At 57.6% G+C, this 23,418-nt stretch overlaps 10 protein-coding genes across 10 annotated transcripts; 3 read left to right on the top strand and 7 right to left on the bottom strand.

The window, feature by feature from the left end:
• Positions 1 to 67: 67 nt before the first annotated feature.
• N657DRAFT_685702 (uncharacterized protein) lies at positions 68 to 601 on the bottom strand (the record flags this gene model as incomplete). The annotated part of the gene is made up of 2 exons (XM_062796798.1): positions 260 to 601; positions 68 to 204 (listed from the first exon to the last, which is right to left on the bottom strand). The coding sequence occupies exons 1-2, from the start codon at positions 357 to 359 to the stop codon at positions 68 to 70; spliced, it is 237 nt and encodes a 78-aa protein (XP_062651870.1). The 5' UTR covers positions 360 to 601.
• A 645-nt stretch (positions 602 to 1,246) lies between these two features.
• Positions 1,247 to 2,941, top strand: N657DRAFT_607111 (amino acid oxidase; the record flags this gene model as incomplete). Its single annotated transcript, XM_062790238.1, has 3 exons — positions 1,247 to 1,696; positions 1,763 to 1,908; positions 2,001 to 2,941. The coding sequence occupies exons 1-3, from the start codon at positions 1,671 to 1,673 to the stop codon at positions 2,939 to 2,941; spliced, it is 1,113 nt and encodes a 370-aa protein (XP_062651871.1). The 5' UTR covers positions 1,247 to 1,670.
• On the bottom strand, positions 2,941 to 4,141 carry N657DRAFT_638506 (uncharacterized protein). The gene is made up of 2 exons (XM_062791607.1): positions 3,772 to 4,141; positions 2,941 to 3,630 (listed from the first exon to the last, which is right to left on the bottom strand). Exons 1-2 carry the CDS (start codon positions 3,911 to 3,913, stop codon positions 3,257 to 3,259), a joined length of 516 nt encoding a protein of 171 aa, XP_062651872.1. The 5' UTR covers positions 3,914 to 4,141; the 3' UTR covers positions 2,941 to 3,256.
• A 102-nt stretch (positions 4,142 to 4,243) lies between these two features.
• Positions 4,244 to 8,210, bottom strand: N657DRAFT_667443 (uncharacterized protein). The gene is made up of 3 exons (XM_062795403.1): positions 7,857 to 8,210; positions 7,560 to 7,753; positions 4,244 to 7,497 (listed from the first exon to the last, which is right to left on the bottom strand). The coding sequence occupies exons 1-3, from the start codon at positions 8,126 to 8,128 to the stop codon at positions 4,394 to 4,396; spliced, it is 3,570 nt and encodes a 1,189-aa protein (XP_062651873.1). The 5' UTR covers positions 8,129 to 8,210; the 3' UTR covers positions 4,244 to 4,393.
• A 685-nt stretch (positions 8,211 to 8,895) lies between these two features.
• N657DRAFT_638509 (cytochrome P450-like protein) lies at positions 8,896 to 11,458 on the bottom strand. The gene is made up of 4 exons (XM_062791608.1): positions 10,766 to 11,458; positions 10,350 to 10,712; positions 9,461 to 10,276; positions 8,896 to 9,382 (listed from the first exon to the last, which is right to left on the bottom strand). The coding sequence occupies exons 1-4, from the start codon at positions 11,069 to 11,071 to the stop codon at positions 9,248 to 9,250; spliced, it is 1,620 nt and encodes a 539-aa protein (XP_062651874.1). The 5' UTR covers positions 11,072 to 11,458; the 3' UTR covers positions 8,896 to 9,247.
• On the top strand, positions 11,407 to 12,404 carry N657DRAFT_3467 (uncharacterized protein). Its single transcript, XM_062786918.1, has one exon. The coding sequence runs from the start codon at positions 11,743 to 11,745 to the stop codon at positions 12,286 to 12,288; it is 546 nt and encodes a 181-aa protein (XP_062651875.1). The 5' UTR covers positions 11,407 to 11,742; the 3' UTR covers positions 12,289 to 12,404.
• Positions 12,405 to 13,769: 1,365 nt separating this feature from the next.
• On the bottom strand, positions 13,770 to 17,609 carry N657DRAFT_560576 (multidrug efflux transporter AcrB transmembrane domain-containing protein; the record flags this gene model as incomplete). Its single annotated transcript, XM_062787982.1, has 1 exon — positions 13,770 to 17,609. One exon carries the CDS (start codon positions 17,607 to 17,609, stop codon positions 13,770 to 13,772), a length of 3,840 nt encoding a protein of 1,279 aa, XP_062651876.1.
• Positions 17,610 to 17,998: 389 nt separating this feature from the next.
• N657DRAFT_584740 (uncharacterized protein) lies at positions 17,999 to 19,922 on the bottom strand. Its single transcript, XM_062789770.1, has 2 exons — positions 19,639 to 19,922; positions 17,999 to 19,560 (listed from the first exon to the last, which is right to left on the bottom strand). Exons 1-2 carry the CDS (start codon positions 19,714 to 19,716, stop codon positions 18,373 to 18,375), a joined length of 1,266 nt encoding a protein of 421 aa, XP_062651877.1. The 5' UTR covers positions 19,717 to 19,922; the 3' UTR covers positions 17,999 to 18,372.
• A 1,143-nt stretch (positions 19,923 to 21,065) lies between these two features.
• Positions 21,066 to 22,377, top strand: N657DRAFT_4087 (uncharacterized protein). The gene is made up of 3 exons (XM_062787236.1): positions 21,066 to 21,186; positions 21,256 to 21,921; positions 22,027 to 22,377. The coding sequence occupies exons 2-3, from the start codon at positions 21,362 to 21,364 to the stop codon at positions 22,112 to 22,114; spliced, it is 648 nt and encodes a 215-aa protein (XP_062651878.1). The 5' UTR covers positions 21,066 to 21,186; positions 21,256 to 21,361; the 3' UTR covers positions 22,115 to 22,377.
• Positions 22,378 to 22,469: 92 nt separating this feature from the next.
• N657DRAFT_3987 (uncharacterized protein) lies at positions 22,470 to 23,325 on the bottom strand. The gene has a single exon (XM_062787181.1). It carries the CDS (start codon positions 23,233 to 23,235, stop codon positions 22,777 to 22,779), a length of 459 nt encoding a protein of 152 aa, XP_062651879.1. The 5' UTR covers positions 23,236 to 23,325; the 3' UTR covers positions 22,470 to 22,776.
• Positions 23,326 to 23,418: the final 93 nt, after the last annotated feature.

Genomic DNA, 23,418 nt, shown 5'->3' on the forward strand with positions numbered 1-23,418 from the left:
GAACGACAATCCTCGAGAAGCACCTGTGTATTCGCTCAGCCTGCCCTACGCATGCTCATTCTATCACTCATGCTTCGGATGTGCCCACGGTCACAGAGACTCGAATGGGGATGGCGCAGTGGGCCTTGATGCGCCGCCTCTTCTCCTCGATGCTCCCTGACGTAGGCTGCAGCAAATGCCTCAAGATGCCATCGGCCTCGGCGTCTATTCAAACCGGCAGTCCATGTGACCGAGAGAAAGCTACGCTTGAAAGACTTACCGCTCAGCAGATTGAACTGGAAAACCCTCCGCGGAAAGCCGGGAATGTCAAGCCCACTCACATGAAAACGAAAGGGGCCAAGGGTGTCATTCTGATTCATGGTGAGCTTGTGTTGATCTCCCTGAGTTCGGTATTGTGGTCACTGCCGTGGGGAGAATAACGTCTTGGTGACAATATCAAGGTCGGGATCAATGCGCATGTTTAGCTTACAATGTTCTGAGAAGGCTGTAAACGTCCTTCAGATACTCCTCGAGTTTTGCCATCTTGTCCAGCCATTTTCCGCCATCATTGTCCAAAGTCGGGATCGTTGGGCATTCCACGAGGTCGGCAGCAATCGATTTGTCGGAGGCTCTAAAGCGGTCCCACGCTTCCTGTACCCAATTGTGCTGGGGCCGCATGACGACGAGAGGAACTCCGGATGGATCGACCATATTCTTCTCGTGGAGATACTGAGAGTGGAACTGGTGTTATGGAAGCAACTCGATATCGGCTGAGGGAATGAAAATCGTTGGATTCAGGAGGAACAGAAATCGAAATCGCGACGAGGGCCGTGGCTCTTAGCGCACTGGCACCCGACACAGAGCGCCCTTTTCTCAACCAAGACCGATTCTGGCATGGTAGAATCGGGTGCCTGTGCCTCCCATCCCTCCTCCTCGCGAACCACGTTCCCTGGGCTGTTCCTTCCCAGAGCACGGTGGGGTCTGAAACCGCAGGATTGAGCAAGTACTGCAGAGCATCTCATACCGATGGGAAGCAAGGAATTGCTGAGTACCTTGCCTTGTCAACGAGCACATAATGCAGCGTGTCCTAGAACCCCGATCTCAACCGAACCGAGCCGGGTTTGGCGTTTCGGATCCGATTCAAGTTCCGGCGGAAACCGGAACCCCCGAGCATACCGGGTAGACCACTCGGCCTTGTGGAGCCGCATAAGCTTATCGGAGTAGACCCGGAGTGATAGGGGTGGGATAGCGTCTCTGCTGTCCATCAGTGGTAACATCAGTGGTAAGGTGCCCTCTGCTATTCGGGTGCCATCGGATGCAACTAGTTCCAGCCTGCATTCGAGGCACCTTTTCAAGTTGTTTCATCGCCGAGCGGATGAGAAAGCTTCAAGACGCAGCCTCGCGCAATGTTCGGTTCGCCCCGCTCCAAAGCAAATAGACCCCATCTTATCTCAATCAACTCAACAGCCACTAGCAGGGATTGAATAGGCTGAGACAAGCCAGGTTGGCTGAATGCGAGGAGCCAAAGCCAATCAGACAGGTTTACTGGCGCTAGTGGCTGTTGAATCGGTTGAAGAGTTGTGAGTTCCTCACCTCAAGGACAGACTCCCTCTTTCTCACCATCCTCTCCTCTCATCTTGCACACTTGAGTAGGCCCTCCAATAAGATCCTTCACAGAACCTTCACGCAACATGCCCCGGCAAGTGGTTGTCGTCGGGTAAGGTCCCTTTCTCTCGGTTTACCCATATATCATCAGGTCAGAGAATCTGATCGTACCCTCCAGCGCCGGCGTCATCGGCCTCAGCTGCGCCCGCCTCCTTCAACAGACCGGATACGTCGTGACCATCGTCGCCCGGGACTTCCCCGCGCCTTTTGAGACGACTGACCCCATCGCCAAAATTAATTACGCCTCTCCGTGGGGCGGCGCCCGTATGCCTCCCATTCCTTTCACCCATACCTGACCTTCACGTACCAAGCCAGCCCGCCAATTAACACACATCAATCCCCCCCCTTTTGAAAAGACAACCGCTGGGTTCCCCCTCACCCCTCCCTCCCAGCCCACCTCACGCGCGACCACGCCCTCTCCCTCCGGACCTACACCCACATGAAGCGCCTCCACACCGCCCACCCGTACACGGCAGGCATCACTTTTATGAAGGGGATCGAGTACGTCGAGCGCCCCGGGCCCGAGTACCTCGCCCTCGCCAAGGACGGGCCAGATGCGCTCAGATTACCGGGAAGCTTCCGCCTGCTCGACTCATCCGAGTTCCCTCGCGACGGCCGCGTCACATGGGGCTGCGAGTACGACACGTGGTGCGTCAACCCGATGGTGTACTGTTCCTTCTTGCTGCGACAATTTGTCCACCGCGGCGGAAAGGTCGTCACGCGCGAGGTGAGGAGGCCCGAGGAGATCTTCTCGTTGGATGCCGAACTGTTGCGTGTCAGTCCCAACGAAGGAGGGGGGATGATAGCAGCCGTAGTAAACGCATCCGGCACGGGCTTGGTTCCGGATCCGAACATGACTATCACGCGGGGCCAGACGTGTCTCGTGGCCGAAGATTGCGACGCCACGGTGACGAGGCAGAACGCGGATGGGAGCTGGACGTTTTGCGTCCCGCGCGGGTTTGACGGCGGGACCGTGATTGGCGGGACCAAGGAACTGAATAACTGGGACGTGAAGCCCTCGGCGAAGGTGAGGGAGGAGTTACTCAGGAAATTTACCGAGATGTATCCCAAAATATTGGGCGGACAAAAACAGTTGACAGTGCTGAGGGATATTGTTGGGCGGAGGCCGACGAGGAATGGCGGGCCGAGGATCGAAGGGGAACTTGTTCCGGGAGCTGGATTCGTGATGCATGCGTATGGACTGGGCGGGAGAGGGTATGAGCTGTCGTGGGGGGTTGCTGAGGCGGTGGTTGAGGGGGTCGAGAGGCATGTCACGGGGGGGGAGGCGAAGTTGTAGTCCAGCCAGTTGGCAAATGCTGTCTTGCTTTCCGTAGGTGGAGGGGAATCGTAGTGGTTGCCTGTTCCCTCTATCGGCTTCCTTATGTTCGGGTGGTTATACTGTACAGCGTTGCGGTTCCTTCCTTGGATCTCACTCAGCCCCATTGCTCCCAATGCTGCTCATCATGCAGCCTTGCGCGGCATCCCGTCTGGCGCTCGCTTTGCCGGCGCCTCTCCGTTTTGCCTTCAGACCCAGAATTCATACAACCGGCTCTCCGAACGGCCCCTCCTCCTTGTCACCGCACACCCCACCCTCACTGCTTATCCACCAGTATCACCTTGCCCCCTCCTCCTCCCGCACCTGGCCCCCCTTATTATTACCCTCATTATTATAATCCTTATCCCTCCTAGCAACACCCGCAACCCTCTCCGCCCGCTTTATCTTTTCCATCTCCCTCCTCGCCAGCTCGCGATCCTTCTCCGGCAAGCCCCACCACTCCCGCAGAAACGCCTCCTGCTCGGCTTTTCGTAGCGCCTTCCTCTCCCGCTCCCGTGCGCGCTGCAGCCGCTGCGCAAACCACTCCTCCCGCGCAGCATCCTGCTCCTCCTGCGTGGCGTGCGCCTTCATGCAGCTGTTCATGACGCGGTGCGTCTCGCGGCAGGCGAAGGGCGCGGTGAAGGTGCGGCCCATTGCGCAGTCGGCAAAGGCTGTGGTGATATTGGAACTCCCGGTCAGTCAAGTGTAGACGGTCAGAAGTGGGCAAGGACTAGGGCGGGCAAGTGAAGGAGGAAAGAGGGCGGGCGGGCAGAGATGTTGGGAAGGACTGAGGGAGACAGAGAGAGGCGTACCCTTAATCTCAGGTGCGCACCGTTTCCGGACTCGTGCGTAAAAGATATCTCTGACCTGGGCCTCCTGCGACGCCGAGAGCGGCAGCGGGTTCCGCGACGGCATGGGCAGGCGCTCAGCCTGGTCGCCGCTGGCCCCAGCCATGGCGGCCATTCACGACTGTTCGCCGCTGCGGGGATGTGCGCAATAACGGAGTGAATCGTCGAGAATATCGCTCAGGAGGGTGAGCAGTCGCTCAAATCGCTTGAAGGGCGGGGACGTCGAAAGGAGAGGATGTTCGTCGTGTTTTGTGTTCCTACTGTACCTAGGCCGATGATGGGACGGTGTTGTGATGCTGATGAAGCTCCCAGTTGTGCCAATGCCAAGACAGTGTGAGCGTCGTTCGCACGGATCTGTCGTGTCAGACTTGCATCGAGGTGCTCGTACAAATGTACGGTCACAAGTAAGGTACTCTTAATCCAATGAACTCTCGTTACTACCACATCAAGCCTTCGCAGTGTATTTTTGAGTGATAGCTTACTTCTACACTGCTTCTAAGCCAACATTATGCAAAGGTACTACACTCTAGCTTATTTACCCTTGTAGCTGACTTGTATCTGATGCTTCCCAACCACCACTCAACTCTTAGGAGCCCTCCTCAGCAAGCCCATCCAGCTCATTCATGAACTGCGACCTGTCCAGGTCCAAGCTCTCCTTTTCCTTCTTGGCCTTCTTGCCAAAGTTGCTGAGCCACCGCGACGGCGCCTTACTCTCCTTGCTCTTAGTCGCGTGGCTCACCGTCGGCGCCAGGCTGGGGCTGCCGGCACTGGCCATGCTATCATAGCTGCGGCCCAGGAACGCCGGGCTCAGCCCCCCGGCCTCGTCGGCAATGTCCTCAAAGTCGCCGATGCTAGACCGCTCGATCGAAGCCGCTCCTCCCTTGTCCGACGTGCCCCCTCCGCTGGCCGTGCTGCTGGGCCCCTTCTTGAACAGGCCCGAGTCCTTGCCGCTGAGTCGGCCGGCGATGCTGAACTTGCTCGAGCTGCCTTTCCGGAACAGCTTGCGGACCACGTTGTCGTCCTTGAAACTGCCCGACATGCCGGCACTGGTGGGTTCCGAAGGCGTGTTGGAGAAGGACTGGTCCAACGACAGAGAGTCGCGCGACTCGGCGACCGACGTCTGCGTGTGGATCGAAAAGTCGTCGCGCGACTTGCGCGACTCTACCGGAGACTCCAGCTCGAGAAGCAAACCCTGTTGTTGCCCCTCCGGTGTGACGGCCGGCTCCTTGCTCTTAGATTTGTCCTTGGCATCCTTGGATTTCGCCTTGTCCTTCTTCTCGGCCTTGGTCTTGTCCTTGCTCTCTTTGTCCTTCTCCTTTTCGGGTTTGGACTTGAAGAAGGACGTGATGTTGAAGGCCGGGGCGTTGGGATTCAAGCGGCCGGCAGGCTTGGACTGGGTCGGCGGACGGCTGCCGATGACTCCGACCTCGTTGACGTTCGGCAACATCTCCTCGCCAAGAATCTCGTCGTCGGCTGACGCCAGCGTCGTCTTCAGGGCCGAGGGCGACCCATGAAGGGACGGCCGCCGGGACGGGTTCCTGGACCACGCGTCAGGCGACCACAGACGGCTAGGCTTCCCCAGCGTCGCCACATCGCCCGGCTGCAGACCCCAAATCGAACCGGAATCGGTCGACGGCCGAGGGAATTCGGCAGACGCGATACTCTCGGGTCGCGGGCTGCTCGGGTCCCTTTCAGGGAACAAGCCGCCCGGGGCTCGATGCGAGCTGGAGAAGGGGTTGAGGCTCCTGGAAAACATGCGCGAGGAGGGCGCGTGCCCCTCTGTGATCTCGGGTCCCACCGAGTTGCGGTTGAACATGCCCCATCCGCTCGATATGCTGATTCGGCGCTTGTTGCCAAGCCCCTCGAGGTCATCCGTCTGCCTCGGAAACGACTGGCTCTGGCCGGATTTCAGGCTACCAAACGGCACGCCCTCCTTCTCGGCGGCTTTGGCGGGCCTGGAACGCTGGAAGGAGAAGAAGCCGCTCAGCTTGTTCGGTGGGGGCTCCGTCGCAACAGGCGATGGAATCGTTGCGGTGGCGTTGAGTGACAGTCTATCGGATGCGTCGTTTTGGAAACTGGGGAAGGGTAGGTGGCTCGACGACCCGTGTGGACTGGAGAAGATGCTGAGAGATCTCCCAGATGACGCAGGCGACTGTGGCGCGTTGTCGGGAGAAGCTTGTTGCGGCGGAAGAAATGGGTCCGGGCCAAACCTGGAGACAGGAATGGGCTCATCGTCATCGATATCCGCCATTAGATTAGATGGCAGGAGAGCGGTAGCCGATGGGCTGAGCGGAGCAGTTCTTGTGCTCGACTCGTCCGAGCGGCCGACATCCGCTGAGTGGTCCATGAACGGACCGGGGGCGAAGCCGGGAGGCGCGTTGGCGGATCGTGAGCTGGCAAAGCCAGCGGGTGCCGAAATTGCCGAGTCTATCTGAGAGTACGACGGCAGCGACGTCGCTGGGATTGAGAAGTTTGTTCCAGCCCGGCTCCGCTGAGTCAAGTGCGTGGCTGCCGAGTGGTCGAACTCCAAGCCGGATGTGTTTGGCTGGTTAAACAAACCAAAGGGAGTCGGAGCCTGGGGAATGTGTTGTATCTGGATGCCGAGAATGCGAATCTGCTCGTCCAAGGCTCTGGCCCGCTTAGACTCCAGGACGTAGGCATCCTGCAATTCCCTTCCCGTGCCCGTTTTATACCACTCCCGCCTCTCTTCGGATATCTTTTCACGCCATTCACCGTCTTCGTCCCCACCTGGCAGCTCCTTCCGGTCCTCTTCTAGCTTCCTCACCACCTCCCTCTTCACCTTCAGCTCGGTCTCTAGCCGCGAGCACTCGGCCTGCAAATCGCCGTTCTCTTCCCGGGACTCCTCCACCTTCTGGTCCCGTTCTCCCTCAAGTTCTGCCATCTGTTGCTTGAAACTGTCGCAATCTCGGCGCATCTCCTCCAATCCCTTCTCCCACTTGGCGATGTTGTCGTGGAACTTTGCGCGCTCATTCTGCTTCTCTTTGAGGAGCTTCTCCTTCTGCGCCTTGCGTTGCATGGCATTCCTCATCGAGCGGTCCGTCGCGTGCACATCCCGCTTCAACCTTTCGGTTTGCTCCTCCTTCTTTTTCTGTTCCTTCCTCCTCTCTCGCTTCTCCGCTTCTAGCTCTTCCATCACCAGCCTATTGTCGCCTTCCTCTTTCGCAATCTGCGCCATCACATCTTCTGTCTCTTTCCGGATAGCCTCGAACTTCTCGGTCAGTTCTGGCAGGGTCTGCTTGAGATCCGTCTTGGCTTCCTCTCGCACCGGCTGGTCGATACTTGTAGTCGATGGGGAATGACGCCGCGATACCGTATTTCGGCGTATGCCTGGCCCGGCTGAAGAGTTCACATCCCGCACGGGCGATGCGCTCGGCTCCTGGTGGACCGTTGGAATCTCCAACGCAGGTATCGGGCTGCGAACCCCCCCAGGTTCGTCACCAGTCTCGTTCGGCGTCGGTCCTCGTGGCTCCTCGGGAACGAAGTTGGATGGGAGGCGAGAGTTTCCCAGCTGCGGCCGCCCGTCGCGGCCAAAAGTCCTCAGCCGGATGACCCGGCTGCCGGCCTGGAAGTTGTTGAAACCAACAGCAATTACGCGCACATTGTAGAAGTGGTTTGGCTTCAGGCCGCTGACGACGATGGCGGGCTCCTGGTTGGCGGCGACCTCCCCCACTAGTGAAAAAATTATTAACCTCTGTGCCGGACAAGATCCGTGGTGGCAGGTCCGAACTCACCCACCACGCCGTTCACCTGTATCAGAAACTTTTGCACCGATCGGTTCGCCGGCGGGCGCGTCCAGTTTACGGTGGCGGCATCGGCTCGGATTTCGGCGAGCGACACGTCCGGCGAATCGGGAACCTCGACACCCAGGATGTTGATTAACTCGGGCACCGGCTTCCATAAAGTTTGCCACGCTCTCCGAACCAGCCTGTGGAGACGCACAATGAGCCCGATGCCGAAGCACGGCGGACGATTCGCGAAAGCGCAATCCAGACAACATTGAATAGGCAACAACAGCCGGCGCAACTTACCAGACGACAGCGACACCTGTTACCAGCATCTTCGAATGCCTGAGAACGAAAAGATGGAGGCGGAGGGAGGTCAGGGCATTGACGACCAGGGCGTAGACCGAGTAGGAAAGGTCGCGGCACAACTCGGGCGCGACGGCCCAGCAGAATAGGGCGGCGCCGGCAGCGGCGATCAGGTTGATGCGGGCGTTCTTAGGCTCGGTGAACCACCAGGCGAGGCTGGCCGACAGGACAAGGAGCGTGGGAACCAGCGACGTCCAGGAGAGCCATGACATGACGCTGTGGTCGGGAGGAACAGCGAGGAGGGGTGGCCGGGTTGTTGGACAAATGCCGCGCAACCTGCGAAAAGGATGGACGGGAGTGGGGGTCGGGGGGGAAAAGAAGGTGAGTTGCAGAGACATCTGAAAAGGGAAAAAAACGAGATGCGGATGACTGGCTCCCTGCGCCGAGATCCGCTTGGCTTGGCACTGCCTGCATTGACCCCGTCGGACTTGCTTTACGGCTGGGATTTGGATGCTTCTCACTGGCCGTGAAATTTGGGGACTCTTCGCAGTTGCCAGACAAGCAAATGACGGGCTCCATCAAGACAAGGGAGATTCCAACTGTGGAGCTCTGATGCCCTCTGTCGTGATCGACATTTCTTTTACACGTGTAGCTGCATTGGTTGGTGGTGGAGATGACTGCCGAAATTGTGGCCTCTGGACGTAAGCATGTGTCGCATGTCAGTTGCGGTGCTCGCTGTCCACCTGGCAGCCACCTGCGCTTGCCTGCCACTTGACTTCTCCGTTTGCCGGGCAGGGTTGTGAAATACTATCCATGGCTCATATAACACATGAATGTGGAAGCAAAGAGGGCAGCTTAATACTTGGTTGACCTCATAGGTCTCCACGGTATTCAGATTTGTTTCATGGCCTTTGTAACGGCGTCCGAAGCCGTGGGCAGGCAGCGACCAACCCGACTCACCCGACAAGAGGGAAGATCGACATTCAAAATGTGCACAGCCGATCAACTGCATACACGATGAGGGGACAACATCCTGTGGGATACTACATCTGCAAATGCCTGAAGTTGGAAACCGACGAGCTACGGATTGTCTCAAGTTTGTGGCAGCATTTGATGGTCATTCTTGATGTTGGATAAGAACACTGCCGTCATGGGCGGGAGAACGGGGCCATCATCAAGCACACACCACTCCACCCCATCGACCTGAACTATTACTGTTCAGACCCCATAGCGCCATGACGTCCGAGAAATCCCCACTGGGCAAAGCGTGATGGACCGGAGTGAGGTATGTGTGACTGTTTCAGTTCCCGATTCTCACATCGGTGGCATGACACCGAAGCCCTCTAAGTCAGAGACAACATGCAAATACAGTCAACCACATCCCCCTCCCTTCACTTGTCCGCCGTCTTGACGCCCTTCTCGGGCATGACAAGATCCCTTAGCCTAAACCGCGTGACGAAATTGTTCTGCTTGACAAACCAAGCATTGACAATCTCCCACTCCGAGTTGGGGTCGTCAAAGGAGATCTGTTCCAACCATGTCAGCCGAGTCCTCTTTCTCTCTTGGAGGTGTAAGGCAGGAAAAAAGCCTGAGAGACCACATACCTCGAACCGCCGCAACATAGTCGGCACCAGCTTATAAATCTCCAGCAAGCTAATATTCTTCCCAATGCACGTCCTGCTCCCCATGCCAAACTGCAGCATGGTGCCATTCATTGCTTTGACCCTCGCCTCATCCCCTTCCCCATTGACCTCCCATCGCTCGGGCCTATACACCTCAACATCCTCCCCAAAGATCCTCTCGTCCCGATGCAACACCCACGCCGAGCACCCCACAATCGTCCCGCCCTCGATCCTCCTCCCCGCGATTTCCAACCCCCCTTTGGGCACGACCCTCTCCATGGGCAAGCCCGGGGCAGGATGCAGCCGAAACGCCTCCTTGACGCACGAGTCCAGATACGGCAGACTCTGGCTCTCGTGCCAGGTAACCACCCCGGTCTCATAGTCACTAAACCTGCCCTCCCGCGCGGCGTCATCAATCTCCCTCGTCAACCTCTCTAGCGCACGCGGGGTTTTTAGCAGATAATAAAACACAGCCGACAGCGAGATGGCCGTCGTCTCGGACCCCGCAAACGCCATGCTCACCGCCATGGTCTGCACCAGCGTGTCGGTCATGAAGTCCGGGCGGGCCTCGCGCGCCGCGAGGAACTTGCTCAGCAGATCCGGTGATTTGACCGTCACTTTTTCGGACGTGGGCAGCACCGGCTCGCCGTCCTCGAGGATCTCCGGCAGGCGCTCCGTCATGCGGGCTCGCGCGAACTTGGCGACGGGGAAGGTCGCGTCCAGGAGGCCCCATTCGGAGAGCTTGAGGTAGATTGGGTTCTTAAGGAAGAGGCGGTCTAGGAGGGGGATTTGGCCGATCTAGAAAACCAGGGTGTGTTGTTAGTCGGGGGGAAAGAGGAAAAGGGGAAAAGGCGGTTAGGGAGGACGTTACGGGAGCCACGTAGAGGAAGAGCTTGGTGAGATAGGCGACGATGCCGTCGACGTCCTCGTTCTTCTCGATGAAGCCGTGGCGCTTGCTGTAGGTGATCTCGCCGATGACATCAAAGGCATAGAACTGCAGCCAGCGGGTGAAGTCGCAGGGGCCCGGCTGGTCGATGTACAGCCGCTCCGTCTGCTTCAGGAACAGCTTGGTCGTGTTGTCGACGAAGGGCTCGTACTGCACGAGGGCCGACATGGCAAAGGCCGAGTTGACGCAGCGGCGGAACTGCATGTGGAAGTCGTTGTCGGTCGTGCTGAAGAGCGACGGCAGCGTGTGGCCCTTAACCACGGACTGCTGGACAACGTAGAAGTCGGACTGCGCGAGTCAATAAAACTGAAGCTTGGCTGACATGTAAGTCCAAAACACACCTTGATAAAGCCCTTGTTCAGCCCGTAGATGGTTCTGAGCGCTTCTGGGTCGGCAAACGAGAGCGTGTTGGGCCCGAGACGGACAACAGGGCCGTACTTTCTGTGGAGGGCGATGTGTGACCTCTCTGGCCGGCGGCCGTAGACATCAAAGAAGCGCCACCAGTCCGTCAGGGACGCCAGGAAGGGGCCTGGATACTTGTTGAGCCCATTGTGATACCGGTTCCTTACCAGCCAGGCAAGGACGACAGCGAGGACAATAGGTAGCCAGTGCTGGCTCAGAACGTGTGCTATCTGGTCTGTTATCATGGCGCTCTAGGTCTGTGGTGTCGACGGAGCCAAACTGGCGGCTTTCCTTGTTGAAGAGGCCAGGCCAGCTACGGGAGCGGGAGGGTGTTGAAGAGAGGGGTGCGTGGTAGTGACAGCAATAGCTGGGTGCGAAGTGGTGGGTTCATGCGAGGCTCTTTATCTCAAAGGCAGGAAGGGCCCCCGAGGACCCGAGGAGTGGGTTGCCGCCAATGCCGAGCTGTTACGGGGTGCCAGGTCGGGGTGGGCCGTCGAATAGCATCCGGCGGGCAAGGCGAACTAGGTAAGTCAACCATCTAGCCACCCGGTACTTCGGCAAGGTACTTGACCACCAGCCTTGACAGTTGTCAAAAGCTGCTCGATCCTTGGCTGGTCCTGCTTGTGCAGCCGCAGAGGTGCGGATCCGGAAGCCCACAGGGCGGGAAGATATTGACAGGTGACCGGAGCTAAGACGAGTCTTAGACGACCCAGGCGTGAGCGAGGCCCAACCAGCGGTTTAGTTCCCGGCTCGCCAGAGCGGGGCCTACATCCCGAGAGACGCCCGCGCTGTCTCATGACGGATCGTTCCAATCAGACTGTCAGTCGTAACTGCACGGCTCGGCATAAGAATCACCTCTCGACTTCTTCTTCCCACAATCGGGAAGCGAAGGTTGGCCGGCGGTACAGCGTCTTACATGGACATACTGCTACCTGGCTGCCGTCGAAGTCAAGGGAAGCAAAGGGTAACGATACGGGAACCATCGGTCTCCGCAAACAGCCCGCCAGGGCGAGGTGAGAGCTTGCACACCTCAACCCACGTCATCCGTTGCGTAGTTAGCAGGGTCCCGTCCCCGGACGCTGGGCTCACAGAGTCGACGTTGGAACTGTATTACCGGGGCCCGGGGAGGGCACATGGTGGTGGGGCCGTGGAGTACGGGCTGTCAGTGAGGGGGAGGATCCGTCGGCAGATGTCAGGTCCAATCGCCCGGCGCAATCACCGCCTGGCGGATTCTCCCCCAGCATCTCCACATGGTCTTCCCGTCGTCTTGGCAGCGGTTGTGGTTCCATCAGCGCATGGAATGCTGTCAGCTACTGCACGCCACCGGATGGCATCACGGCAAGACGTGTGGTGCTGTCAACGAGAGAGGGCGAGGCTGTCTTGTGCCGAGTGTTTCGCGAAACGGCGAAAAGGCAAAGCAATGATGTTGAGCAAGTTTGGGACACAAGCAGCAGCACTATAGCCACGACATGCGCGCCAATCGCCCGACAAACGTGCACGTAGCCGGTACGGGCTGCCGGGTAGACCAGAAAGCAGAACGGTCGCATTCGGCAAACCATAAATCCACGTTGAGATGACTGACTGAGGAAAGATCTGCGTGACGTGTTGGGTCAAGCTGGGTGCTTGCACAGCTGCTCGGATCGGAAACGAGCAATCACTGCAGACATCGCCAGACTACGGCTTCGGAAAGTTTGATGCATCAGAAAACGAGCAAACGAGACTCGCTCTTTCGCATTCATCAGAATAGGGCACAGCATAGGACTGTCGAAGATGCGCCCTGCGAGGTTTCAGGTAACTTCCAGGCGGGTCCAGTGGTCGACGCATGTGCCGAACGGCGTGTTGAGTCGCGGACTGGGCTCGCTGCAATGCTCAGGTTTCGTGTCTTGGAATGTTTCGGCAGATGGTTAGCAGCAAGTCTCGGGAGTGGCTTATGTAAGACAACCTTACCATCACCCCCTTCTCAGCCTGTAAAGGGGACATTGAGCAGAACACAAGGAAGAGAGGGGTGCTCTGGAAGAATTGAGACAGCTGGTTACGATCACACTGGCGTCCTTAAAAGACATTGTTGAATCCCGTGTAACTAAAAGCCTCGGTCTAACCAAATCTAAGACCATGCACCCCAACCATAGTACAACTAGAACGCCCCCCCGTGTATCCGTATCTGCAATGCTGACTCGCTGCCCGTGATCCGATTCCCTCCACTGAAATTCGATTTCCCAACCGCTGTTCACAGCCTGAGCCTGCACCCAATCCGTACTCGAAGGAGAAACCAGATCAACACACGTTAAAAATGAAACCAATTCCTGATCACACAGCCCTCTGCTTTCCCTTATCCTTCCGCCTCCCCTTGGAAGCACAAGCGCTGCTCAGGGAGCGGAGAAAAGCTCGACACGGCTACACTCTCGCCCATCTGACTGATCCAATGTGCCGTGATTGCCCTAGGCCGTCCATCGGGTTACGGCCGGCATGTCTGCGGGCACCGGTCGGACAATTTGGGCATAATCAGGTCTCCCTTGCTCGCATTGCCGACTGCAGCAGGCAAACCGGACTTCCTCTAGCCTTGTGTGGATCTTCGCGTCCAACTGAACGGCCGGCTCTGACCCAAGCAAACGCAGAAGAGATGGCATCTCTGCGGTGTATCTGATATAACCGGCCCGTCGAGCCAAGTTTATCCTCTTCTCTGACAGGCAACCCCATCGCCAGGTCCTCATAAGTCAGGGTGCCCCTCCGATGGAAAACAGGGAACAAGTCATTCTCCAGGGCTGAGGACTCCCTCCACCCCCGGCTCCCACGGCAGCCACCCGAGGTTGGCCCAGACCGCGGCGCAGAACGCGGTAGACCCGGTGATCCCACGCCTTCGCCTGCTGCGCCCCCTCCCCTTCCACTGCCACCTCCACCACAGACTCGCCAGCAGCCGCAGGCCTCGCCAGCAGCCGCAGGCCTCTAATCCTCCGCCTCATCCTCCGAATCCGACATGTCACCCGGCACCAGCGACCTGTACCGGCGACTCGCCAGGTCCTCCTCCAACCCGCCCTCGCTCTCCGGGTCCACATATCCCTCCCCTCCCAACAACGACAGCGCCACGGGCAAGAACACCAGCGCATGGCTGGCGGCAAACACGACGAGCGCGACCCACACCCTGAAATAGTAAATCTCAAAGATCTTGCTCCTCGTGAAAGCAAGCACCGTGACGCCCAGCACTTTGGTGACCGTAATACCCGAGAACACACTCCCACCCACATTCGCCAGCGCAGTCCACGCGCGCGCGTCCCGCCCCCGAAACCGGTTCTTTGCGCGCTCCATAAAGGTTCGGCTAGGGAACATGAAAGCGCGAGCGACGTGGGCGCAGAACTCGACGGCGATGCCGACGCAGATGATCAGGTTGACCAGCGACACGGCGTTGAGCGAGACGCCCATGAGCGCCATGGCGCCGACGATGTCAACCAGCGCCATGGCCACGGTGAGTGTGACGACCGCCGCCGTGAGCACAGAGCCCAATAGCAGGGAGGAGACGACCAAAACGATGGCTAGGGCCGAGCCCAGGAGGGTGGTGGTCAGCGACACGAGGGTCGTGTACTGGTCGAAGAAGATGTAGAAGACCGAATAGGGGAAGACGTCGAGGCCCGTGCTGGCGCTGATGTCGTGCGCGATGCGGCGGGCAGAAGCGTGGGCTCTGATGAAGTCTTGCTGACTGCGGAGTGGGGAATGCATCGTGCGGAAGTGGCTGGCGCGGATGGTGTCGCGATCTGTGTCGACGACAACGGCGGAGCCGTAGGACGCCTGGCCGGCTAGCGGACAGTCCTCGTTGGTCGGAGCTGTGAGGAACTTCTGGAGGTAGCGGACGAATTCGTCGCCTTCCGGCATGCCGGCTAGCGTGATGTTCCACTCCGGCTCGCGCCGCCAGAAGCACGGCTTGCGGCGCTCGACGCAGCAGGCTTCGTTGTCGGGGTTGAGCCACTGGAAGAAATCGTCCAGCCAGCCGGCGGTTGGGGATGAGATGTAGGAAATTTCCTCGCGCTTCCGCTCCTGCTCAAGGATGTTGGTAAGAGAGAGCTGCTCGCAGGTGGTGAAGCGAGAGCAAATCCTCTGCTGCCGTTCTCTTTGGGTGCCATTGAACTCGCGTGTGACAAAGTAGACAGGCGGTCCGGCGTCAAAGTAGTCGTAGAGATCGTTGAAGTATGGGATCAAATATGAGTCGTCGGGAATCGCAACACGCTGGTCTAGCCCAAGCTCAACCTCCGGCAGCAGAGCCAAGCCAGCAGCAAAGATGCCGAGGAAAATAGCAACGACCGCCGCCTTGGTCTTCTTCCCCAGCAGCCTGGGGGCATACGTCTTGCGGATGAACTGCTGCAGCAGGCTCTCCGCAGGCGCATCGTAGTAGCGAGCCCCGTTGGTACCGCCGTTCCCGTTCAGGTGTATCCTCGCTGACTTGACTTGGACGCAGGGGAAGCAGTCGGCGCGGGAGTCCTCGACTCGGATCTGGTTGAGGGTGAGGACTGAGACAAACATGGTGACTTGCAGGATGGCATTGATGAAAACAGCGCCCGCCGCATAGATGGCAAAGTTGCGCACAGCTGGCATGCCGACGAAAGCGCCCAACACGAAGCACAGCGTCTCGGTAATGGCCGAGAAGAGAATCGACGGGCCCATGCGGCCAAGCGCTCTCGATATCCGGACCTCAACTACATCATCGGGGTGGCTGATGTTTACACGCTCAAACTCGTGGACAATGAGGAAGATGTTGTCAACGCCGACAGCCAGAATGATGAAGGGAATAACGTCGACGATGATGAGGGTGGCCTTGAGGCCCACCCAGGAAAAGAGGCCGATGGACGCCGTGATGGACATCAGCACAATGACGATGCCAACCACGCCAAGGGTGAATTTGGATTCCACTAGTGATATGGCTGGGTTGCGCATAAGGTCTCGGAACGACAAAGTCGTCGATCCCAACGCGAAGGATGCGTAAAGAAACATGATGATGTAGCTGATGACGATGATCTTGGCGTCGGTGTTGGTCGACTTGTTGAGCTCCTGCTCGAGGCTGATCTCGGTGGAGAATGACAACCTGAGGTTGCGCTCTCGAGCTTCGTCCTGGAGCGTCAGCAAGCGGTTCTTCATGGCCTCCTCCCAATCCATGGCGCGGTTTGCATCGGGTGACCCCTCCGGGTAGTTGTTCAGAACCCAAGTGACTGTCATGGCCGTTGCCTCAGCCGGATCGCCAGACTCGGAGTATCCGCCAAAAATCATGTTTGGCTCCAAAGGTTGGCCGTACTCGGGTCGACAAGCAACCGGCGAGTCAGCGCATTCGCGCAACCTGTCTTTCCACCCCCGCGGGTCAACCATCTCGGGATCACCCTGAAAGTATGCCGAGACCGACTGAACGACGCAGGCATCGCCGGTCGGCTTGAGGCAGAGGTCCTGGAGCGTGCTTCCGTACTTGGGGCCTCTGAGCTTCCGAACGCTGGACTCCACATCCATCCACCAAAGAAGCGTGTCATAGCTCAGCAGGGGAGCAGGCGCTGAAGAGTTCAAGTCGTTCACGAGAAAAATTTTCTCGGTCCGGTAAAAGGGCCCAAAGTTTTCATCGAAAAACGCCTTCTCCTGAGCCGCGGGCGACGTCGGGCTCACCCACAAGCGGGCTGGGTCCTTTTCGATCTCAAAGTGGAACCAGCCAGCGCTGAGTAGCAGGACCACAAGCGTGCTGCCCACAATGGTCAGCGCGGGGAACCTGGCTGCCATGTGCCCTAGCCGGGAAAACGCGGCATCACACCACATATTGACAACGTATGTGCTCTGTGGCCGGTCAAACATGGCGCCGTTCTCGGTGAGATCGCCCTCGTCTTCGTCATCGCTCGGCGCAGCATCGGTCAGCAGCCGCAGCCGCTCGCTCCTACGCCGCGAATGCCTGCTCCAGGCGAAATGACCCGCCACGGCGGCGACGCACATGAATAGCAGCAAACTGTACGTCAGGATGGAGGCGAACGACAAGCACGGCAAGGCCCCGACGTGGCACGACCCGGCCTTCTCGATATCCGGGAGCTTGGGACATACCGCGGGGCAGTCGATGCAGGCGCAGCGGAAGTTGGGGTCTTCGTCGTTACACTTCTTGGGTTTCATCGGCAGCGGTTCCATACCTGGCTCGCTGTAGCTTTGCGGGAAGTTGATCTGGAACGGAGAGCCTCCAAACCGCTCCTTGCCCAAGAAACTGAGCAACTCTGTGTGATTCTTGGCCCCGCCGCCGATCAGGTCCATGGCCCGCGAGTTTGTCGGGCCAAACTTGACGTCCTTACAGCTGTTGTAGAACCCGGACGCATACTTCTCGGATATCAGCTGGTCCAGTTCCGTCACCAGCGTCTTCCCGTTCTTCTCCATTGTTTTGGTCACGTTGACGAAGAGCGACTGATCGGGCGAGCAGGTGAAGGTGCAGAACATGTTGAAGAAGTTCTCCTTGCAAGCCGGACACGTCGATATAATCTGGTTCGCCGTCTTGAGATTCGACTTGAGCGCGTCGACCTGCTCGGCGTTACAGCAGACCGGGCCGGTGGCCCATTTTGGACCGCACAGCTCAGTCAGTTGCCGGCGCAGCTCGACGTCGGGTTCCTCGGCGGGCCCATTGTCGACACAGGGCAGCTGGCTGCCGAAGAAACTCTTGGATCCGCAATGACCTCGGATGGCGCAGCGGCCGGCTTCGTGCTTCGGCGTGTAGACGGTGGCGGCGGCGGACCCGAGGGTTGTCAGCAGGAGCCCGCCTGATGCGACGAGGCGCGAAACTTTTGTCATGGTCGGTGATCAGCCGCTCAGCGGCACGACGACCGAGGGGAAACGTATGAAGTTGATTTGGATCAAGTCAACGTATCGAAAATGCGGGAAACTCTGGTGTAGGTGGTGAAGTAGAGAGTGATGGATGCAGAGTATATGTTGGCGTGATGTGGATGTTGGCGGCGGCAGGAGCTCAGCGGACCACCTGCTCAGTGCTACCTGGTGACATGCCGTCATGCCGTCAAGGGTGCCACAAGCCTGTTGTGCACAGATCGATGCTGATTAGCGGAGTCATTTGGGGTTGGGCCCGTTCCTGGGGATCCGCCTGAGGGCTGCAGCAAACCCTGTCGCAATGGAAGTGCGCTCCTTTCTGGGGAGTGTACATGAGAACCTGCGTCAGGAATCGGGTGCATTGAACATGGTTGTTCTCAGCCTTTTTGAATGTCTTCACCTTCTTCCGTACTCACAAATATTCTGGTTACCTACATACAGAGTTACTGCGATGCCATCCAATCCGACTCTATTTTCCTTGACCGATCACAAGTCCCAACCTAGAGAGAGCTGTCCGTTACCCACGCAATACTCAGATCGACATTCATATCGGGTCAGGTCCAGTTCCGACCAATACCTTGACAGAATGCCTCCGATCAACCAAACATGGCCATAACCCCAACCCAAAGTCAACACAAAATCCAGCCTCTCGGCCATGTCTAGTCCAACAACAAGCGCACACCGGACATGCTGACCCCTTTGCGCCCAAACTCCAAGCCGACAGGCCATCAGATCAGACCCTGCCCGTAACATAAAACTTCCCCGTCAGCGTCTCCACCTTCCACCCATCATTTTTGAGAAACGCCCCGACGGCCTGGCGCAGACGGGACACGCCGCCAGCGCTGTGCTTGCCCACCCCGGTGACGATCGTGAAGCCGTTTTGCCTGGCCAGCGCCTTGCGGTTTTCGCCTAGGCCGTTCCACCACGCCCAGACCCGCTGCTTGGCGATGCGGACTCCGTCCATAACGAAGACGCCGTGAAGATCGACCAGAGTGGCGGTGCTTTGCCGGGCGACGTGCGCCTCGGCCGCCTGCGAGGCACGAACTGTCAAGGTGCCCCGCTCTTCCCGGGCTCTTTCCGTGTAGACGACGGCGCCTTGACGGCCAAGAGGGCCCATCCGTCGGAGTGAAGCGGCGGCGCGCATGCTGACGGCGCCGAAGTCGCTGGTCACGGGTGATGAGTCGGACGGCGTTTGTGCTAAGCGGGGTGTACTTATGGCTGGGAGAACGGTGGGAGCTGACGGCAAAACACGCCGTGTGAGGCCTGCTCCTCGTGAGTCGGCGGACTGGGCGAAGTCCTTTGCGCCCTCAAGCTCTCCTTCGTCGACGGTAGACGAGACAGCCTTGTACTTGATGGCTAAGACTTGCTTTTTGGTCTTGCCGTTCCCTTTTCGGGCACGGCTGGTTTTGCCCTTGGCGGGTAGATCCTCGTCCAGGTTGAAGAAGCCATCAATACCCTTGGGGAGGACGCTCGAGTCCTCGAGGTGCTGACGGTTGAGTAACTCGTCAAACGCGCGTTCCAAATCTCCGCCGGTCTGTTTGAGTATGTAGGCAAGCGTGTGATCCCTGAACCTGCCTTGAAAAACAAGCCCGAGTTCTTGGATCTTCTGCTCATCGCTCAGATTAGTTTCCTCGGTAAGCCTTCGATTCTCAGACTGGTCTGAGTACTCGGAGATGCTGGTCGAATAGTCGGCAAAAGAATCGAGACCGTTGCCGCTGGTGGTCGTCTCGTCAAGGCGCAAGCCCTCAACCTCGGCTACGCTGCCTAGGCCCGATGGGTCAAATCCCGTCGCTGCTTCCGCGCGGGCAGGACCGGCCAGTTCGTCCAGAACTTCACTAATATCCGCGTAGTCTTTCACAACGTCTCTTTCATTGACAATCAAGATGATGAGAGACTCATCCAGTACTGAACCATACTCCTCCTAAGGCGACAATGTCAGCAAGATGAGAAGACCAAATATAACAGGGGAGTAGAAAACAATCAAAACAAGGCCACCAACAAGTAGCTTCCTTCGATTCCGCTCGGCGGCATCGCCATCCGCATCGGCATCGGGGTCGGGGGGGCGCGTGGTATTCATCCCCAAGATATTCTACGTTTCCGAAACCAGTAAAACGGATTAGAGAGACGAGAAAAACAAAAACAGCACAGGGGCAAGTTGATCAATGATGTGTTCGACTGAAGAGACATGATGATCCCGTCGAAGGTTGTTGGTCGTTTGTCGCGCCAATGGAGCGTTGTCCGTGACCTTTGAGACGCATCATTTACAGGGCGAGCACAACGAGGAACACCTTCATCCGTATTCGTCGTTGATAACAGTCTAAGTAGTTATCCGTATCTAAAGTGGGTCTGTATCCCAGTCAAACGTAGCCATGTATTAATCGGGGTGCACTCGCCGGTCGGCGGCTAAGATCTGTCAATGGTTGTTTGGTTGATGAGTTTTCAGTGTTTTGCTGCACAACCTCATCCATGCAGACGGGACTTGCTATGTAGGTTGTAGACACGAGGTCACAACTCTCTTGGCGTTGCTGGGATTCTTCTCTGTCCCTTCAGAAAATGAGTCGGAAACCACGTAATGCTTACTTTTAAGGAGCGACTTTATCCATCTGCATCAATTCTTCATATTCTCATGCATTGGATACATCACCGGGTTTGCTTGTTCTCGTGTTGTTCGTGGCTGCAACGATCATGGCTTCAGAAGATATGGAGCGCCACACCACGGGGACCCGGCTCACCATCCCAATGTCGAGACATCTCTGCGTAGCGCAGCAGTTTGACCTCGATCTTCGGTATCCTCCCGGGGTCGATTCAACTACAGCCCTCTACGGAGGTATCGGATTCGCTTCGGCTCGGAGCTCCTGCGGGCATTAACCAATCTGGGTTGTCGCAGGAAAGGGAAGAACAAGGTGACACTGACCAGGCAGATAGCGTTATCCACTGCGTTGGGACACGCGGTGTCTCTCTGCTATGCCTTCAGCTCCTCTGAGAACTGCACGTCAATTCAGCCTCGAGGTGACGCAGGCAGACTCAGCCGCATCTACAGTATATCGACCGATCAGAATGTTCCAAACTGCTGGAGGCAAAGCACGTGGCTACCCCCGCTACCAGCCCAATCCGACAGCCAACGACACAAGAACGTCTGAAAGATACACCCTACTACCCTCAACATACGAGCAGCTATAAACGAAGAGGTTTTCGTCCAGCGTGACCAGGAAGCGGGGGTGCATGGCCGTGACGAGGAAATAGAGCAGATAGTGCGAATTGGACGTAATGAGCTGCTGGCGTGGAACAAATAGGTCCGCATCCGCTGGCTTTGATGAGGTGGCCACTCTTCTCCTTGATATGGCTCAACGCTGACCATGAGAGAGCTGCGGCGCAGATGTGGAATCTGTGAAGGTCACCGCGTGGCTTCCCAGCTTCGACTTTGCGACGAAGCAGGTTGACTTTTCGAATCGGCGGCAACCCGGAACGGGCGAGTGGCTTCTTTTGGATCCTGCATTTCAAAGTTGGCTGGGGTGAGAGCAGCAAACTCTATGGTGCCCTGGGCTCCGTAAGCATCGGCCGGCCTTGCTCTATCATCAATATGATGTCGCTAACTCCTTACATTATCGAGGAATAGCGGGCGCTGGCAAGACAACCCTGGCGTATGGGGGTCTTATTCCGAAAGCACCAGGAGCGCTTAATGATCAAGATGTTTCAAGTTGCTAACCAAGGTCTACAGAGCAATGGTTATTGATTGGCTCAAGAGCCAGCATCGAGGCATCGCCATCTACCTGTGCTGCAGCTACAAGGAAGAGCACTTCCAAACGCCGCTTCATATGGTAGGAAGCCTGTTAAAGCAGATCATCCAGCATAAGGCCGCGCTTCCCGATGAGGTGCGCAGCCTATACGAACAACACCTGCGGAAGAAGACGCTTCCCAAGCTGGACGAGCTTGCTAAGCTTCTCGTGCAAGAGGTCAAGACCTGCTCCACGGTCTTCGTCGTAATTAACGCTCTAGACGAGTGTCTTGAACGCGGCAACACAGGGGGCATAATGCTCGACGATATTCTAAGGTTGCCATGCAATGCGCGCATTCTTATCACCTCTGAGTATTCTCCGACGATCGAGGACAGGTTCGAGAGCATCCCGCACATCATTGTTGATATCCGCGCAACAGAAGAAGACGTCAAACGATATGTCCGAGCCTGCGCCGAAAAGGAGAGAGCGCTTGCGAAGCATCTCCGCTCAAGCCTGGGCCTGATGGAGCATATTGTGAACACCATAGCTGAGGAGAGCAAAGGAATGTACGTTTTGTGTCTTGTTATTTTGTCCCGCTTCCAGTCCCCATCATCATGTGTTCTCGCATATGACCTCGCTCGTGCTGATTTTCACTCTTGGGCATGGACAAGGTTCTTGCTCGCTCGGCTGCACATGGGCAGTCTGTCAAAGGAGCTCACTCGCCGAGAAGTCCGCGCAGCGGATCCAAAGCCAGGATGAAGGCCAGGCCGCCCTCGCTCACAAGGTGCTCTATTGGATCTCGTGTTAGCTCCGGCCACTCACCGTGGTTGAACTGCAGCATGCGCTGGCGGTTGAGCCTGGCGACTGCGACCTTGACGAAAACGGTCTCCACGAACCAGAGCTGCTGGTCTCCATATGCGCCGGCCTGGTGACCGTGGACGAAGAAAGCCACCAGATTCGCCTTGTGCACTACACGACGCAAGATTATTTTACGCGCATTGGAATAGCCGAGTTGAGCGTAGTGCCTTCAACGATCGCCAGGACCTGCCTGACATACCTGCCGTTTGACCCGTTTGCTGAACGGTGCTGCTCGAGTACAGGAGAACTCGAGACTCGACTAGGTAACTATCCATTTCTGAGGTACGCCGGCAGGTACTGGGGCGATCTCGTATGCGACGTAACGGAGGATGACATTCGCGAGCTGGCCTTGGAATACCTAAGCAACAACATCAGCATTCAGAGCGCCCACCAGACCGCCGACGAAAAGCAGGTCAGATTCGGCCGTCATTTCATGGACGCTATGGCTCCGAACTGAACTCGGTTACACGCCGCCGCCTCGTCAGGCCTCTTCGAGATTGCGGAGGCCTTGCTAGCTGTTGGGGTAGACGCAAACGCAATGTCGGAGAGGCGAGCAACCCCCTTCATTTGGCCGCAGCGGGTGGCCATACTCGAGTGGTCCGCTTGCTGCTGCAGGAGGGAGTCGTGGTAGCACCTGAGTCGAATGGGAGGCGAACACCATTGCACATGGCCGCCGAGAACGGACACGAATCTGTCGTGCCCCTGCTCATCCGCGCAGGAGCGGTCGGGGACGGTGACAGAGACGAATATGAAGACGAAGACGAAGACGCAGAAGAATACACAGACGAAGACAAAAACATAGACGAACACACAGACGATGAGGATGAGGATGACGAGGACGAAGACGAATACGATGATGATGACCATGACCGGTGGGAGGGATTAGGCGGAACCCCCGTGCACCGAGCTGTCGAAGTGGACGAAGAGGCTTTGGTTCTCGTGCTCCTGATCATGGGGCCGATATCTCCGCAACTGAACAAGCCGGAAGGACGGCGCTCCAGGTGGCCGTTGAGGCCGGTCATGTCAGACTTGTGGAGCCTTTGATCGCGAAGGGCATTGAAGTCTTGGCCAAGGACGAATACGGTCAAACTGCTTTACACTGCGCGGCTGCGCGAGGACAGGCCGAGGTAGTCCAAATACTAATGGCAAACAGTATCGACCACCTGGCTGAGGACCGGAGAGGGAGAACAACAATGCATGAAGCT

Source organism: Parathielavia appendiculata (genome assembly GCF_033297405.1).
Source record: "Parathielavia appendiculata strain CBS 731.68 unplaced genomic scaffold N657scaffold_1, whole genome shotgun sequence".
Lineage (NCBI taxonomy): Eukaryota > Fungi > Ascomycota > Sordariomycetes > Sordariales > Chaetomiaceae > Parathielavia > Parathielavia appendiculata.